This window comes from Haliotis asinina, chromosome 15 (genome assembly GCF_037392515.1).
Source record: "Haliotis asinina isolate JCU_RB_2024 chromosome 15, JCU_Hal_asi_v2, whole genome shotgun sequence".
Classification (NCBI taxonomy): Eukaryota; Metazoa; Mollusca; class Gastropoda; order Lepetellida; family Haliotidae; genus Haliotis; species Haliotis asinina.
The window spans coordinates 7,315,536-7,333,883 of record NC_090294.1 but is presented as its reverse complement, the minus strand read 5'-3'; the positions used below and the strand labels follow the sequence as shown (position 1 = coordinate 7,333,883).

Sequence of the window (18,348 nt, the reverse complement as noted above, 5' to 3'; positions counted from 1 at the left end):
GACAATTTTCCTTCAGTTTGGAACAAGGAAGACCGAATGGAAAGGTCGTGAAACATCTAACAAATATTTACAACTAGAAATTGTTGGCTAGCACCTGGTGTCTTACTTAGTAACCAGTATATGTTTCAGTACTATTGTTGCCTTTATGATAAGTGAATTCTGCTTCCTCAGAAAGGTGATATTAAGAAATGGAGAGTTGCTTGAAAGAAAATAGCTGTCAAGTAAAGCGACCCAATCCTTTGTGTAACTGTCAGGAATTGGCACTACAGGCAGAGTCCACTGTACGGTTGTGTTATATCCTAGGGATGTGTGCATGACTTGCTATCAAATAGGGATGACACAACGTGCTGGCGAAGGAGGGACGTGTATGCTAACCCTCTGCTACAGCAATCAGAAACACATGCAAAGGAAAGTCTACAAATACGAGGGAACATGCTGTAGTTCATGAGGGAAACCTTATCGTGTTTTCCGAAGACAACCATGCTTAGTTTGTAAGCGATAAATACGTGCTGTGACAATTGATAGTTACAATCCCTTTGTGAAAAGGCACTAGTATATGCATATACCTTCTGGGAAATGACGTTATTGTAGTTTTTAGTTTAAGTGTGGTGATAATGTTAACATTCGGAGAGAATGTCATGCTATTGGGAGATTTCATCAGTCTATTAAGCAGGCGGTCATCACGTGGACAGACTGCAGTATTACACATACATGTGTATATAGCAACCCCTTGTAACAGTGACATTGCTGCTGTGTGCCGATCCTGTGCTCGTGCGTTGTGTCAGTTTTCCCGTCTTTCGTAATTTCGTCTCAGGCAGATATGTCATAATGTCTGATCTACATTGCTCCATCCCAAGTGTAATGGATAGACAGCTGTTAAACGACTATTGGCCTAATACTGGTTCAAAGTTGAGTACCTGCAAGTTATTTGTTTTCTAAATGCAGTTAAAACATGCCAAAGAGAGATGAAAAAGATATACGAAGAGAGACCTACACCCTATTATATACCACCCTCTACTTCCTTTATGAATGTTCAAGTACACCAGCACACATGTATAGCCTTAGGGTGATAACCTGAGGCAAGTCATTTGAGGCGAAAAGAATGGTCAGTTCACATCATTAACATTTAGGTGTGTTGCTTACCTGGAAGTGGCCAACCTAAGGTAAATCAATCACATGTAGTTCACAAATTGTATATATAAAGGTAAGGGGAAAAATATTCTATCATCTCTTTCTTCATCAACTGCTAGGACACAGTTACGTCTTCAGACCAAATTGTAAGTACCATTTCAAGGTTTGCCTGTGGTAAGCATGTGCAGTCTGACGTTTTCATTCTTTTGCTGCACACCTCTACTTTCTCAACTTTTACATTGATCCAATTCAGTAAACTGTGACTGTGTAAGTGCTATTTACCGTTCTTGTCAGTGTGGAAATATGTGGTTGCTTGTGAAATAAAACATGATAATATCATTGATCACGTGTGCCGTGGAGAAAAATCTCCAGACGAGTAATGATAACATGTTGTTTCCCTGTCATGAAGATGATTTTCATGTTACTGAACAGATACTCAAAATGATGAAGATTGTCGCCGTCCTTGTTGTCTGCTTGGCTGTTACCGCCTTCGCTGAACCAACCGGTCTGTATGGAGCACATGGAATGGGTGGGTTGTTTGGAGGAGCTGGCGTATTAGGCTACGGAATAGGTGCAATGCACGGAGGTTTTTACGGAGGCTACGGCTATGGCCCGTACGGAGGAATGGGCGGTCTGTATGGAGGCAAATACGGATACGGCCTGGGAAGTCTGTATGGAGGCTACGGTGGTTTCTACGGAATGCCAGGATATGGAATCGGATTAGGAAAAGGTATTTCGCGATACATAATTTCACTCCTTATCCCATTTTAAACTTCACTTTATTGAATAACATCATGTACACATGTCTTTATTATTATTCTACGCAAATACGATATTTTCAGCTGATAAACATCTTTCAAACTGTCGTCAGCTGTTTGAAATGCTTGGGATAGTTTCAACATTTCCATGTTACTTTTCCGTAAATCCCTATTTTACATGTAACTACCCTTTCTGTTTCAGGAATCGGCTATTACTGAGTTACTGTCACCTGCAGTGTGAAGAGAACTTATTACTCCTTATTTTGTATACTCATGACAATACAACTGGTTCAATAAAAATTAAAATACAAACGATTTGTGCTTTGTTTGAAAATCATAAAACTAAATTCAACGTTTACAAAACGTTCCACTACATCCAAATATTTAACTGGTAATCAGTTTTGCTGCAAGCACTGGCGGCAAGTTATAAAATGTGCTTCGAATTTCCTGGAGAAATGAGACTGAATATGATAGGGGTATTGAAGGCTTCACATATATTTCCTACATGCCATCTCTTATTCGGTTCCATGTCTCATGCAAATATATCATTTGTGCTGCCACGAAGGGCTTCGGTGATGTCATTGTGAAATCCGAAAATACTCGGAGTTGAGTCATGTGTGCATCTTCATGTGCATGAAATCTTTAGTAGTAGCCATTGTGCACAGTATGCGATTCGAATGCAAGTGAGTATCCCGTTCCAAGTGAAAAGGTCTACAATCAGAAGTTACTGTAGCACATTCCGTCGGTTTATTTATCATATAAACATAACGAAAAGCCTAGAATCATAAGTTACTACATACTACTAAAGTTGTATTTACCATGCTATCAATAGTCGATAACACTTGATGAAAATATCAAGCATTTTGTACACTACTGGGGAAGTTTGCTTCCAGATTTCATGATATATAATAACCGTTTGTATTCCGCTGCTCTCATTAACAGGAGACGTATTTATCTCTATCAAAACGTATATATTTATCAAATCAGACGGTAATTGGGTGTTTCCGATCGGATATGGTAGACATGTAATAAAGTTCTTGATTGATTTGAACGCAAGGGTAACATTATCTGTGAACACACTGAAGACTGTTTTCATCATGTAAAGGGCTTGTGTGAAGGATAAAGTCGAGTTTTCTACTTCTTCTTCCTACTGCTGTTTGTTTTCAAACATTCGCTTGAAGCCCAAAACTTATTGAAGTGAATCACTTGCAACAGTGATTAAAACTTGCTGTAGCCATGCAAATATACACTGCATTGTAGCATTTGTTGAGACATTATCCAATTATCCAAAGACAATATTCCTTCAGTTTGGAACAAGGAAGACCGAATGGAAAGGTCGTGAAACATCTAACAAATATTTACAACTAGAAATTGTTGGCTAGCACCTGGTGTCTTGCTTAGTAACCAGTATATGTTTCAGTACTATTGTTGCCTTTATGATAAGTGAATTCTGCTTCCTCAGAAAGGTGATATTAAGAAATGGAGAGTTGCTTGAAAGAAAATAGCTGTCAAGTAAAGCGACCCAATCCTTTGTGTAACTGTCAGGAATTGGCACTACAGGCAGAGTCCACTGTACGGTTGTGTTATATCCTAGGGATGTGTGCATGACTTGCTATCAAATAGGGATGACACAACGTGCTGGCGAAGGAGGGACGTGTATGCTAACCCTCTGCTACAGCAATCAGAAACACATGCAAAGGAAAGTCTACAAATACGAGGGAACATGCTGTAGTTCATGAGGGAAACCTTATCGTGTTTTCAGAAGACAACCATGCTTAGTTTGTAAGCGATAAATACGTGCTGTGACAATTGATAGTTACAATCCCTTTGTGAAAAGGCACTAGTATATGCATATACCTTCTGGGAAATGACGTTATTGTAGTTTTTAGTTTAAGTGTGGTGATAATGTTAACATTCGGAGAGAATGTCATGCTATTGGGAGATTTCATCAGTCTATTAAGCAGGCGGTCATCACGTGGACAGACTGCAGTATTACACATACATGTGTATATAGCAACCCCTTGTAACAGTGACATTGCTGCTGTGTGCCGATCCTGTGCTCGTGCGTTGTGTCAGTTTTCCCGTCTTTCGTAATTTCGTCTCAGGCAGATATGTCATAATGTCTGATCTACATTGCTCCATCCCAAGTGTAATGGATAGACAGCTGTTAAACGACTATTGGCCTAATACTGGTTCAAAGTTGAGTACCTGCAAGTTATTTGTTTTCTAAATGCAGTTAAAACATGCCAAAGAGAGATGAAAAAGATATACGAAGAGAGACCTACACCCTATTATATACCACCCTCTACTTCCTTTATGAATGTTCAAGTACACCAGCACACATGTATAGCCTTAGGGTGATAACCTGAGGCAAGTCATTTGAGGCGAAAAGAATGGTCAGTTCACATCATTAACATTTAGGTGTGTTGCTTACCTGGAAGTGGCCAACCTAAGGTAAATCAATCACATGTAGTTCACAAATTGTATATATAAAGGTAAGGGGAAAAATATTCTATCATCTCTTTCTTCATCAACTGCTAGGACACAGTTACGTCTTCAGACCAAATTGTAAGTACCATTTCAAGGTTTGCCTGTGGTAAGCATGTGCAGTCTGACGTTTTCATTCTTTTGCTGCACACCTCTACTTTCTCAACGTTTACATTGATCCAATTCAGTAAACTGTGACTATGTAAGTGCTATTTACCGTTCTTGTCAGTGTGGAAATATGTGGTTGCTTGTGAAATAAAACATGATAATATCATTGATCACGTGTGCCGTGGAGAAAAATCTCCAGACGAGTAATGATAACATGTTGTTTCCCTGTCATGAAGATGATTTTCATGTTACTGAACAGATACTCAAAATGATGAAGATTGTCGCCGTCCTTGTTGTCTGCTTGGCTGTTACCGCCTTCGCTGAACCAACCGGTCTGTATGGAGCACATGGAATGGGTGGGTTGTTTGGAGGAGCTGGCGTATTAGGCTACGGAATAGGTGCAATGCACGGAGGTTTTTACGGAGGCTACGGCTATGGCCCGTACGGAGGAATGGGCGGTCTGTATGGAGGCAAATACGGATACGGCCTGGGAAGTCTGTATGGAGGCTACGGTGGTTTCTACGGAATGCCAGGATATGGAATCGGATTAGGAAAAGGTATTTCGCGATACATAATTTCACTCCTTATCCCATTTTAAACTTTACTTTATTGAATAACATCATGTACACATGTCTTTATTATTATTCTACGCAAATACGATATTTTCAGCTGATAAACATCTTTCAAACTGTCGTCAGCTGTTTGAAATGCTTGGGATAGTTTCAACATTTCCATGTTACTTTTCCGTAAATCCCTATTTTACATGTAACTACCCTTTCTGTTTCAGGAATCGGCTATTACTGAGTTACTGTCACCTGCAGTGTGAAGAGAACTTATTACTCCTTATTTTGTATACTCATGACAATACAACTGGTTCAATAAAAATTAAAATACAAACGATTTGTGCTTTGTTTGAAAATCATAAAACTAAATTCAACGTTTACAAAACGTTCCACTACATCCAAATATTTAACTGGTAATCAGTTTTGCTGCAAGCACTGGCGGCAAGTTATAAAATGTGCTTCGAATTTCCTGGAGAAATGAGACTGAATATGATAGGGGTATTGAAGGCTTCACATATATTTCCTACATGCCATCTCTTATTCGGTTCCATCTCTCATGCAAATATATCATTTGTGCTGCCACGAAGGGCTTCGGTGATGTCATTGTGAAATCCGAAAATACTCGGAGTTGAGTCATGTGTGCATCTTCATGTGCATGAAATCTTTAGTAGTAGCCATTGTGCACAGTATGCGATTCGAATGCAAGTGAGTATCCCGTTCCAAGTGAAAAGGTCTACAATCAGAAGTTACTGTAGCACATTCCGTCGGTTTATTTATCATATAAACATAACGAAAAGCCTAGAATCATAAGTTACTACATACTACTAAAGTTGTATTTACCATGCTATCAATAGTCGATAACACTTGATGAAAATATCAAGCATTTTGTACACTACTGGGGAAGTTTGCTTCCAGATTTCATGATATATAATAACCGTTTGTATTCCGCTGCTCTCATTAACAGGAGACGTATTTATCTCTATCAAAACGTATATATTTATCAAATCAGACGGTAATTGGGTGTTTCCGATCGGATATGGTAGACATGTAATAAAGTTCTTGATTGATTTGAACGCAAGGGTAACATTATCTGTGAACACACTGAAGACTGTTTTCATCATGTAAAGGGCTTGTGTGAAGGATAAAGTCGAGTTTTCTACTTCTTCTTCCTACTGCTGTTTGTTTTCAAACATTCGCTTGAAGCCCAAAACTTATTGAAGTGAATCACTTGCAACAGTGATTAAAACTTGCTGTAGCCATGCAAATATACACTGCATTGTAGCATTTGTTGAGACATTATCCAATTATCCAAAGACAATTTTCCTTCAGTTTGGAACAAGGAAGACCGAATGGAAAGGTCGTGAAACATCTAACAAATATTTACAACTAGAAATTGTTGGCTAGCACCTGGTGTCTTGCTTAGTAACCAGTATATGTTTCAGTACTATTGTTGCCTTTATGATAAGTGAATTCTGCTTCCTCAGAAAGGTGATATTAAGAAATGGAGAGTTGCTTGAAAGAAAATAGCTGTCAAGTAAAGCGACCCAATCCTTTGTGTAACTGTCAGGAATTGGCACTACAGGCAGAGTCCACTGTACGGTTGTGTTATATCCTAGGGATGTGTGCATGACTTGCTATCAAATAGGGATGACACAACGTGCTGGCGAAGGAGGGACGTGTATGCTAACCCTCTGCTACAGCAATCAGAAACACATGCAAAGGAAAGTCTACAAATACGAGGAACATGCTGTAGTTCATGAGGAAAACCTTATCGTGTTTTCAGAAGACAACCATGCTTAGTTTGTAAGCGATAAATACGTGCTGTGACAATTGATAGTTACAATCCCTTTGTGAAAAGGCACTAGTATATGCATATACCTTCTGGGAAATGACGTTATTGTAGTTTTTAGTTTAAGTGTGGTGATAATGTTAACATTCGGAGAGAATGTCATGCTATTGGGAGATTTCATCAGTCTATTAAGCAGGCGGTCATCACGTGGACAGACTGCAGTATTACACATACATGTGTATATAGCAACCCCTTGTAACAGTGACATTGCTGCTGTGTGCCGATCCTGTGCTCGTGCGTTGTGTCAGTTTTCCCGTCTTTCGTAATTTCGTCTCAGGCAGATATGTCATAATGTCTGATCTACATTGCTCCATCCCAAGTGTAATGGATAGACAGCTGTTAAACGACTATTGGCCTAATACTGGTTCAAAGTTGAGTACCTGCAAGTTATTTGTTTTCTAAATGCAGTTAAAACATGCCAAAGAGAGATGAAAAAGATATACGAAGAGAGACCTACACCCTATTATATACCACCCTCTACTTCCTTTATGAATGTTCAAGTACACCAGCACACATGTATAGCCTTAGGGTGATAACCTGAGGCAAGTCATTTGAGGCGAAAAGAATGGTCAGTTCACATCATTAACATTTAGGTGTGTTGCTTACCTGGAAGTGGCCAACCTAAGGTAAATCAATCACATGTAGTTCACAAATTGTATATATAAAGGTAAGGGGAAAAATATTCTATCATCTCTTTCTTCATCAACTGCTAGGACACAGTTACGTCTTCAGACCAAATTGTAAGTACCATTTCAAGGTTTGCCTGTGGTAAGCATGTGCAGTCTGACGTTTTCATTCTTTTGCTGCACACCTCTACTTTCTCAACGTTTACATTGATCCAATTCAGTAAACTGTGACTGTGTAAGTGCTATTTACCGTTCTTGTCAGTGTGGAAATATGTGGTTGCTTGTGAAATAAAACATGATAATATCATTGATCACGTGTGCCGTGGAGAAAAATCTCCAGACGAGTAATGATAACATGTTGTTTCCCTGTCATGAAGATGATTTTCATGTTACTGAACAGATACTCAAAATGATGAAGATTGTCGCCGTCCTTGTTGTCTGCTTGGCTGTTACCGCCTTCGCTGAACCAACCGGTCTGTATGGAGCACATGGAATGGGTGGGTTGTTTGGAGGAGCTGGCGTATTAGGCTACGGAATAGGTGCAATGCACGGAGGTTTTTACGGAGGCTACGGCTATGGCCCGTACGGAGGAATGGGCGGTCTGTATGGAGGCAAATACGGATACGGCCTGGGAAGTCTGTATGGAGGCTACGGTGGTTTCTACGGAATGCCAGGATATGGAATCGGATTAGGAAAAGGTATTTCGCGATACATAATTTCACTCCTTATCCCATTTTAAACTTCACTTTATTGAATAACATCATGTACACATGTCTTTATTATTATTCTACGCAAATACGATATTTTCAGCTGATAAACATCTTTCAAACTGTCGTCAGCTGTTTGAAATGCTTGGGATAGTTTCAACATTTCCATGTTACTTTTCCGTAAATCCCTATTTTACATGTAACTACCCTTTCTGTTTCAGGAATCGGCTATTACTGAGTTACTGTCACCTGCAGTGTGAAGAGAACTTATTACTCCTTATTTTGTATACTCATGACAATACAACTGGTTCAATAAAAATTAAAATACAAACGATTTGTGCTTTGTTTGAAAATCATAAAACTAAATTCAACGTTTACAAAACGTTCCACTACATCCAAATATTTAACTGGTAATCAGTTTTGCTGCAAGCACTGGCGGCAAGTTATAAAATGTGCTTCGAATTTCCTGGAGAAATGAGACTGAATATGATAGGGGTATTGAAGGCTTCACATATATTTCCTACATGCCATCTCTTATTCGGTTCCATGTCTCATGCAAATATATCATTTGTGCTGCCACGAAGGGCTTCGGTGATGTCATTGTGAAATCCGAAAATACTCGGAGTTGAGTCATGTGTGCATCTTCATGTGCATGAAATCTTTAGTAGTAGCCATTGTGCACAGTATGCGATTCGAATGCAAGTGAGTATCCCGTTCCAAGTGAAAAGGTCTACAATCAGAAGTTACTGTAGCACATTCCGTCGGTTTATTTATCATATAAACATAACGAAAAGCCTAGAATCATAAGTTACTACATACTACTAAAGTTGTATTTACCATGCTATCAATAGTCGATAACACTTGATGAAAATATCAAGCATTTTGTACACTACTGGGGAAGTTTGCTTCCAGATTTCATGATATATAATAACCGTTTGTATTCCGCTGCTCTCATTAACAGGAGACGTATTTATCTCTATCAAAACGTATATATTTATCAAATCAGACGGTAATTGGGTGTTTCCGATCGGATATGGTAGACATGTAATAAAGTTCTTGATTGATTTGAACGCAAGGGTAACATTATCTGTGAACACACTGAAGACTGTTTTCATCATGTAAAGGGCTTGTGTGAAGGATAAAGTCGAGTTTTCTACTTCTTCTTCCTACTGCTGTTTGTTTTCAAACATTCGCTTGAAGCCCAAAACTTATTGAAGTGAATCACTTGCAACAGTGATTAAAACTTGCTGTAGCCATGCAAATATACACTGCATTGTAGCATTTGTTGAGACATTATCCAATTATCCAAAGACAATATTCCTTCAGTTTGGAACAAGGAAGACCGAATGGAAAGGTCGTGAAACATCTAACAAATATTTACAACTAGAAATTGTTGGCTAGCACCTGGTGTCTTGCTTAGTAACCAGTATATGTTTCAGTACTATTGTTGCCTTTATGATAAGTGAATTCTGCTTCCTCAGAAAGGTGATATTAAGAAATGGAGAGTTGCTTGAAAGAAAATAGCTGTCAAGTAAAGCGACCCAATCCTTTGTGTAACTGTCAGGAATTGGCACTACAGGCAGAGTCCACTGTACGGTTGTGTTATATCCTAGGGATGTGTGCATGACTTGCTATCAAATAGGGATGACACAACGTGCTGGCGAAGGAGGGACGTGTATGCTAACCCTCTGCTACAGCAATCAGAAACACATGCAAAGGAAAGTCTACAAATACGAGGAACATGCTGTAGTTCATGAGGAAAACCTTATCGTGTTTTCAGAAGACAACCATGCTTAGTTTGTAAGCGATAAATACGTGCTGTGACAATTGATAGTTACAATCCCTTTGTGAAAAGGCACTAGTATATGCATATACCTTCTGGGAAATGACGTTATTGTAGTTTTTAGTTTAAGTGTGGTGATAATGTTAACATTCGGAGAGAATGTCATGCTATTGGGAGATTTCATCAGTCTATTAAGCAGGCGGTCATCACGTGGACAGACTGCAGTATTACACATACATGTGTATATAGCAACCCCTTGTAACAGTGACATTGCTGCTGTGTGCCGATCCTGTGCTCGTGCGTTGTGTCAGTTTTCCCGTCTTTCGTAATTTCGTCTCAGGCAGATATGTCATAATGTCTGATCTACATTGCTCCATCCCAAGTGTAATGGATAGACAGCTGTTAAACGACTATTGGCCTAATACTGGTTCAAAGTTGAGTACCTGCAAGTTATTTGTTTTCTAAATGCAGTTAAAACATGCCAAAGAGAGATGAAAAAGATATACGAAGAGAGACCTACACCCTATTATATACCACCCTCTACTTCCTTTATGAATGTTCAAGTACACCAGCACACATGTATAGCCTTAGGGTGATAACCTGAGGCAAGTCATTTGAGGCGAAAAGAATGGTCAGTTCACATCATTAACATTTAGGTGTGTTGCTTACCTGGAAGTGGCCAACCTAAGGTAAATCAATCACATGTAGTTCACAAATTGTATATATAAAGGTAAGGGGAAAAATATTCTATCATCTCTTTCTTCATCAACTGCTAGGACACAGCTACGTCTTCAGACCAAATTGTAAGTACCATTTCAAGGTTTGCCTGTGGTAAGCATGTGCAGTCTGACGTTTTCATTCTTTTGCTGCACACCTCTACTTTCTCAACGTTTACATTGATCCAATTCAGTAAACTGTGACTGTGTAAGTGCTATTTACCGTTCTTGTCAGTGTGGAAATATGTGGTTGCTTGTGAAATAAAACATGATAATATCATTGATCACGTGTGCCGTGGAGAAAAATCTCCAGACGAGTAATGATAACATGTTGTTTCCCTGTCATGAAGATGATTTTCATGTTACTGAACAGATACTCAAAATGATGAAGATTGTCGCCGTCCTTGTTGTCTGCTTGGCTGTTACCGCCTTCGCTGAACCAACCGGTCTGTATGGAGCACATGGAATGGGTGGGTTGTTTGGAGGAGCTGGCGTATTAGGCTACGGAATAGGTGCAATGCACGGAGGTTTTTACGGAGGCTACGGCTATGGCCCGTACGGAGGAATGGGCGGTCTGTATGGAGGCAAATACGGATACGGCCTGGGAAGTCTGTATGGAGGCTACGGTGGTTTCTACGGAATGCCAGGATATGGAATCGGATTAGGAAAAGGTATTTCGCGATACATAATTTCACTCCTTATCCCATTTTAAACTTCACTTTATTGAATAACATCATGTACACATGTCTTTATTATTATTCTACGCAAATACGATATTTTCAGCTGATAAACATCTTTCAAACTGTCGTCAGCTGTTTGAAATGCTTGGGATAGTTTCAACATTTCCATGTTACTTTTCCGTAAATCCCTATTTTACATGTAACTACCCTTTCTGTTTCAGGAATCGGCTATTACTGAGTTACTGTCACCTGCAGTGTGAAGAGGACGTATTACTCCTTATTTTGTATACTCATGACAATACAACTGGTTCAATAAAAATTAAAATACAAACGATTTGTGCTTTGTTTGAAAATCATAAAACTAAATTCAACGTTTACAAAACGTTCCACTACATCCAAATATTTAACTGGTAATCAGTTTTGCTGCAAGCACTGGCGGCAAGTTATAAAATGTGCTTCGAATTTGCTGGAGAAATGAGACTGAATATGATAGGGGTATTGAAGGCTTCACATATATTTCCTACATGCCATCTCTTATTCGGTTCCATGTCTCATGCAAATATATCATTTGTGCTGCCACGAAGGGCTTCGGTGATGTCATTGTGAAATCCGAAAATACTCGGAGTTGAATCATGTGTGCATCTTCATGTCCATGAAATCTTTAGTAGTAGCCATTGTGCACAGTATGCGATTCGAATGCAAGTGAGTATCCCGTTCCAAGTGAAAAGGTCTACAATCAGAAGTTACTGTAGCACATTCCGTCGGTTTATTTATCATATAAACATAACGAAAAGCCTAGAATCATAAGTTACTACATACTACTAAAGTTGTATTTACCATGCTATCAATAGTCGATAACACTTGATGAAAATATCAAGCATTTTGTACACTACTGGGGAAGTTTGCTTCCAGATTTCATGATATATAATAACCGTTTGTATTCCGCTGCTCTCATTAACAGGAGACGTATTTATCTCTATCAAAACGTATATATTTATCAAATCAGACGGTAATTGGGTGTTTCCGATCGGATATGGTAGACATGTAATAAAGTTCTTGATTGATTTGAACGCAAGGGTAACATTATCTGTGAACACACTGAAGACTGTTTTCATCATGTAAAGGGCTTGTGTGAAGGATAAAGTCGAGTTTTCTACTTCTTCTTCCTACTGCTGTTTGTTTTCAAACATTCGCTTGAAGCCCAAAACTTATTGAAGTGAATCACTTGCAACAGTGATTAAAACTTGCTGTAGCCATGCAAATATACACTGCATTGTAGCATTTGTTGAGACATTATCCAATTATCCAAAGACAATATTCCTTCAGTTTGGAACAAGGAAGACCGAATGGAAAGGTCGTGAAACATCTAACAAATATTTACAACTAGAAATTGTTGGCTAGCAACTGGTGTCTTGCTTAGTAACCAGTATATGTTTCAGTACTATTGTTGCCTTTATGATAAGTGAATTCTGCTTCCTCAGAAAGGTGATATTAAGAAATGGAGAGTTGCTTGAAAGAAAATAGCTGTCAAGTAAAGCGACCCAATCCTTTGTGTAACTGTCAGGAATTGGCACTACAGGCAGAGTCCACTGTACGGTTGTGTTATATCCTAGGGATGTGTGCATGACTTGCTATCAAATAGGGATGACACAACGTGCTGGCGAAGGAGGGACGTGTATGCTAACCCTCTGCTACAGCAATCAGAAACACATGCAAAGGAAAGTCTACAAATACGAGGGAACATGCTGTAGTTCATGAGGGAAACCTTATCGTGTTTTCAGAAGACAACCATGCTTAGTTTGTAAGCGATAAATACGTGCTGTGACAATTGATAGTTACAATCCCTTTGTGAAAAGGCACTAGTATATGCATATACCTTCTGGGAAATGACGTTATTGTAGTTTTTAGTTTAAGTGTGGTGATAATGTTAACATTCGGAGAGAATGTCATGCTATTGGGAGATTTCATCAGTCTATTAAGCAGGCGGTCATCACGTGGACAGACTGCAGTATTACACATACATGTGTATATAGCAACCCCTTGTAACAGTGACATTGCTGCTGTGTGCCGATCCTGTGCTCGTGCGTTGTGTCAGTTTTCCCGTCTTTCGTAATTTCGTCTCAGGCAGATATGCCATAATGTCTGATCTACATTGCTCCATCCCAAGTGTAATGGATAGACAGCTGTTAAACGACTATTGGCCTAATACTGGTTCAAAGTTGAGTACCTGCAAGTTATTTGTTTTCTAAATGCAGTTAAAACATGCCAAAGAGAGATGAAAAAGATATACGAAGAGAGACCTACACCCTATTATATACCACCCTCTACTTCCTTTATGAATGTTCAAGTACACCAGCACACATGTATAGCCTTAGGGTGATAACCTGAGGCAAGTCATTTGAGGCGAAAAGAATGGTCAGTTCACATCATTAACATTTAGGTGTGTTGCTTACCTGGAAGTGGCCAACCTAAGGTAAATCAATCACATGTAGTTCACAAATTGTATATATAAAGGTAAGGGGAAAAATATTCTATCATCTCTTTCTTCATCAACTGCTAGGACACAGTTACGTCTTCAGACCAAATTGTAAGTACCATTTCAAGGTTTGCCTGTGGTAAGCATGTGCAGTCTGACGTTTTCATTCTTTTGCTGCACACCTCTACTTTCTCAACTTTTACATTGATCCAATTCAGTAAACTGTGACTGTGTAAGTGCTATTTACCGTTCTTGTCAGTGTGGAAATATGTGGTTGCTTGTGAAATAAAACATGATAATATCATTGATCACGTGTGCCGTGGAGAAAAATCTCCAGACGAGTAATGATAACATGTTGTTTCCCTGTCATGAAGATGATTTTCATGTTACTGAACAGATACTCAAAATGATGAAGATTGTCGCCGTCCTTGTTGTCTGCTTGGCTGTTACCGCCTTCGCTGAACCAACCGGTCTGTATGGAGCACATGGAATGGGTGGGTTGTTTGGAGGAGCTGGCGTATTAGGCTACGGAATAGGTGCAATGCACGGAGGTTTTTACGGAGGCTACGGCTATGGCCCGTACGGAGGAATGGGCGGTCTGTATGGAGGCAAATACGGATACGGCCTGGGAAGTCTGTATGGAGGCTACGGTGGTTTCTACGGAATGCCAGGATATGGAATCGGATTAGGAAAAGGTATTTCGCGATACATAATTTCACTCCTTATCCCATTTTAAACTTCACTTTATTGAATAACATCATGTACACATGTCTTTATTATTATTCTACGCAAATACGATATTTTCAGCTGATAAACATCTTTCAAACTGTCGTCAGCTGTTTGAAATGCTTGGGATAGTTTCAACATTTCCATGTTACTTTTCCGTAAATCCCTATTTTACATGTAACTACCCTTTCTGTTTCAGGAATCGGCTATTACTGAGTTACTGTCACCTGCAGTGTGAAGAGAACGTATTACTCCTTATTTTGTATACTCATGACAATACAACTGGTTCAATAAAAATTAAAATACAAACGATTTGTGCTTTGTTTGAAAATCATAAAACTAAATTCAACGTTTACAAAACGTTCCACTACATCCAAATATTTAACTGGTAATCAGTTTTGCTGCAAGCACTGGCGGCAAGTTATAAAATGTGCTTCGAATTTCCTGGAGAAATGAGACTGAATATGATAGGGGTATTGAAGGCTTCACATATATTTCCTACATGCCATCTCTTATTCGGTTCCATGTCTCATGCAAATATATCATTTGTGCTGCCACGAAGGGCTTCGGTGATGTCATTGTGAAATCCGAAAATACTCGGAGTTGAGTCATGTGTGCATCTTCATGTCCATGAAATCTTTAGTAGTAGCCATTGTGCACAGTATGCGATTCGAATGCAAGTGAGTATCCCGTTCCAAGTGAAAAGGTCTACAATCAGAAGTTACTGTAGCACATTCCGTCGGTTTATTTATCATATAAACATAACGAAAAGCCTAGAATCATAAGTTACTACATACTACTAAAGTTGTATTTACCATGCTATCAATAGTCGATAACACTTGATGAAAATATCAAGCATTTTGTACACTACTGGGGAAGTTTGCTTCCAGATTTCATGATATATAATAACCGTTTGTATTCCGCTGCTCTCATTAACAGGAGACGTATTTATCTCTATCAAAACGTATATATTTATCAAATCAGACGGTAATTGGGTGTTTCCGATCGGATATGGTAGACATGTAATAAAGTTCTTGATTGATTTGAACGCAAGGGTAACATTATCTGTGAACACACTGAAGACTGTTTTCATCATGTAAAGGGCTTGTGTGAAGGATAAAGTCGAGTTTTCTACTTCTTCTTCCTACTGCTGTTTGTTTTCAAACATTCGCTTGAAGCCCAAAACTTATTGAAGTGAATCACTTGCAACAGTGATTAAAACTTGCTGTAGCCATGCAAATATACACTGCATTGTAGCATTTGTTGAGACATTATCCAATTATCCAAAGACAATATTCCTTCAGTTTGGAACAAGGAAGACCGAATGGAAAGGTCGTGAAACATCTAACAAATATTTACAACTAGAAATTGTTGGCTAGCAACTGGTGTCTTGCTTAGTAACCAGTATATGTTTCAGTACTATTGTTGCCTTTATGATAAGTGAATTCTGCTTCCTCAGAAAGGTGATATTAAGAAATGGAGAGTTGCTTGAAAGAAAATAGCTGTCAAGTAAAGCGACCCAATCCTTTGTGTAACTGTCAGGAATTGGCACTACAGGCAGAGTCCACTGTACGGTTGTGTTATATCCTAGGGATGTGTGCATGACTTGCTATCAAATAGGGATGACACAACGTGCTGGCGAAGGAGGGACGTGTATGCTAACCCTCTGCTACAGCAATCAGAAACACATGCAAAGGAAAGTCTACAAATACGAGGGAACATGCTGTAGTTCATGAGGGAAACCTTATCGTGTTTTCAGAAGACAACCATGCTTAGTTTGTAAGCGATAAATACGTGCTGTGACAATTGATAGTTACAATCCCTTTGTGAAAAGGCACTAGTATATGCATATACCTTCTGGGAAATGACGTTATTGTAGTTTTTAGTTTAAGTGTGGTGATAATGTTAACATTCGGAGAGAATGTCATGCTATTGGGAGATTTCATCAGTCTATTAAGCAGGCGGTCATCACGTGGACAGACTGCAGTATTACACATACATGTGTATATAGCAACCCCTTGTAACAGTGACATTGCTGCTGTGTGCCGATCCTGTGCTCGTGCGTTGTGTCAGTTTTCCCGTCTTTCGTAATTTCGTCTCAGGCAGATATGCCATAATGTCTGATCTACATTGCTCCATCCCAAGTGTAATGGATAGACAGCTGTTAAACGACTATTGGCCTAATACTGGTTCAAAGTTGAGTACCTGCAAGTTATTTGTTTTCTAAATGCAGTTAAAACATGCCAAAGAGAGATGAAAAAGATATACGAAGAGAGACCTACACCCTATTATATACCACCCTCTACTTCCTTTATGAATGTTCAAGTACACCAGCACACATGTATAGCCTTAGGGTGATAACCTGAGGCAAGTCATTTGAGGCGAAAAGAATGGTCAGTTCACATCATTAACATTTAGGTGTGTTGCTTACCTGGAAGTGGCCAACCTAAGGTAAATCAATCACATGTAGTTCACAAATTGTATATATAAAGGTAAGGGGAAAAATATTCTATCATCTCTTTCTTCATCAACTGCTAGGACACAGTTACGTCTTCAGACCAAATTGTAAGTACCATTTCAAGGTTTGCCTGTGGTAAGCATGTGCAGTCTGACGTTTTCATTCTTTTGCTGCACACCTCTACTTTCTCAACTTTTACATTGATCCAATTCAGTAAACTGTGACTGTGTAAGTGCTATTTACCGTTCTTGTCAGTGTGGAAATATGTGGTTGCTTGTGAAATAAAACATGATAATATCATTGATCACGTGTGCCGTGGAGAAAAATCTCCAGACGAGTAATGATAACATGTTGTTTCCCTGTCATGAAGATGATTTTCATGTTACTGAACAGATACTCAAAATGATGAAGATTGTCGCCGTCCTTGTTGTCTGCTTGGCTGTTACCGCCTTCGCTGAACCAACTGGTCTGTATGGAGCACATGGAATGGGTGGGTTGTTTGGAGGAGCTGGCGTATTAGGCTACGGAATAGGTGCAATGCACGGAGGTTTTTACGGAGGCTACGGCTATGGCCCGTACGGAGGAATGGGCGGTCTGTATGGAGGCAAATACGGATACGGCCTGGGAAGTCTGTATGGAGGCTACGGTGGTTTCTACGGAATGCCAGGATATGGAATCGGATTAGGAAAAGGTATTTCGCGATACATAATTTCACTCCTTATCCCATTTTAAACTTCACTTTATTGAATAACATCATGTACACATGTCTTTATTATTATTCTACGCAAATACGATATTTTCAGCTGATAAACATCTTTCAAACTGTCGTCAGCTGTTTGAAATGCTTGGGATAGTTTCAACATTTCCATGTTACTTTTCCGTAAATCCCTATTTTACATGTAACTACCCTTTCTGTTTCAGGAATCGGCTATTACTGAGTTACTGTCACCTGCAGTGTGAAGAGAACTTATTACTCCTTATTTTGTATACTCATGACAATACAACTGGTCCAATAAAAATTAAAATACAAACGATTTGTGCTTTGTTTGAAAATCATAAAACTAAATTCAACGTTTACAAAACGTTCCACTACATCCAAATATTTAACTGGTAATCAGTTTTGCTGCAAGCACTGGCGGCAAGTTATAAAATGTGCTTCGAATTTCCTGGAGAAATGAGACTGAATATGATAGGGGTATTGAAGGCTTCACATATATTTCCTACATGCCATCTCTTATTCGGTTCCATGTCTCATGCAAATATATCATTTGTGCTGCCAC

General features: G+C 39.1%; 6 protein-coding genes across 6 annotated transcripts; all 6 read left to right on the top strand.

Annotated features, from left to right (window-relative positions):
- The first annotated feature begins 1,572 nt into the window (after positions 1–1,572).
- On the top strand, positions 1,573–2,108 carry LOC137266264 (glycine-rich protein-like). Its single transcript, XM_067801757.1, has 2 exons — positions 1,573–1,861; positions 2,092–2,108. Exons 1-2 carry the CDS (start codon positions 1,573–1,575, stop codon positions 2,106–2,108), a joined length of 306 nt encoding a protein of 101 aa, XP_067657858.1.
- A 2,644-nt stretch (positions 2,109–4,752) lies between these two features.
- Positions 4,753–5,288, top strand: LOC137266263 (glycine-rich protein-like). The gene is made up of 2 exons (XM_067801756.1): positions 4,753–5,041; positions 5,272–5,288. The coding sequence occupies exons 1-2, from the start codon at positions 4,753–4,755 to the stop codon at positions 5,286–5,288; spliced, it is 306 nt and encodes a 101-aa protein (XP_067657857.1).
- A 2,643-nt stretch (positions 5,289–7,931) lies between these two features.
- LOC137266262 (glycine-rich protein-like) lies at positions 7,932–8,467 on the top strand. The gene is made up of 2 exons (XM_067801755.1): positions 7,932–8,220; positions 8,451–8,467. Exons 1-2 carry the CDS (start codon positions 7,932–7,934, stop codon positions 8,465–8,467), a joined length of 306 nt encoding a protein of 101 aa, XP_067657856.1.
- A 2,643-nt stretch (positions 8,468–11,110) lies between these two features.
- On the top strand, positions 11,111–11,646 carry LOC137266261 (glycine-rich protein-like). The gene is made up of 2 exons (XM_067801754.1): positions 11,111–11,399; positions 11,630–11,646. Exons 1-2 carry the CDS (start codon positions 11,111–11,113, stop codon positions 11,644–11,646), a joined length of 306 nt encoding a protein of 101 aa, XP_067657855.1.
- A 2,644-nt stretch (positions 11,647–14,290) lies between these two features.
- Positions 14,291–14,826, top strand: LOC137266260 (glycine-rich protein-like). The gene is made up of 2 exons (XM_067801753.1): positions 14,291–14,579; positions 14,810–14,826. The coding sequence occupies exons 1-2, from the start codon at positions 14,291–14,293 to the stop codon at positions 14,824–14,826; spliced, it is 306 nt and encodes a 101-aa protein (XP_067657854.1).
- Positions 14,827–17,470: 2,644 nt separating this feature from the next.
- LOC137266258 (glycine-rich protein-like) lies at positions 17,471–18,006 on the top strand. The gene is made up of 2 exons (XM_067801752.1): positions 17,471–17,759; positions 17,990–18,006. Exons 1-2 carry the CDS (start codon positions 17,471–17,473, stop codon positions 18,004–18,006), a joined length of 306 nt encoding a protein of 101 aa, XP_067657853.1.
- The last annotated feature ends 342 nt before the right edge of the window (positions 18,007–18,348 follow it).

Coding starts and splice junctions, on each gene's coding strand:
- LOC137266263 (XM_067801756.1), top strand. CDS start 4,753: ATGATGAAGATTGTCGCCGTCCTTGTTGTCTGCTTGGCTGTTACCGCC.
- LOC137266261 (XM_067801754.1), top strand. CDS start 11,111: ATGATGAAGATTGTCGCCGTCCTTGTTGTCTGCTTGGCTGTTACCGCC.
- LOC137266260 (XM_067801753.1), top strand. CDS start 14,291: ATGATGAAGATTGTCGCCGTCCTTGTTGTCTGCTTGGCTGTTACCGCC.
- LOC137266264 (XM_067801757.1), top strand. CDS start 1,573: ATGATGAAGATTGTCGCCGTCCTTGTTGTCTGCTTGGCTGTTACCGCC.
- LOC137266262 (XM_067801755.1), top strand. CDS start 7,932: ATGATGAAGATTGTCGCCGTCCTTGTTGTCTGCTTGGCTGTTACCGCC.
- LOC137266258 (XM_067801752.1), top strand. CDS start 17,471: ATGATGAAGATTGTCGCCGTCCTTGTTGTCTGCTTGGCTGTTACCGCC.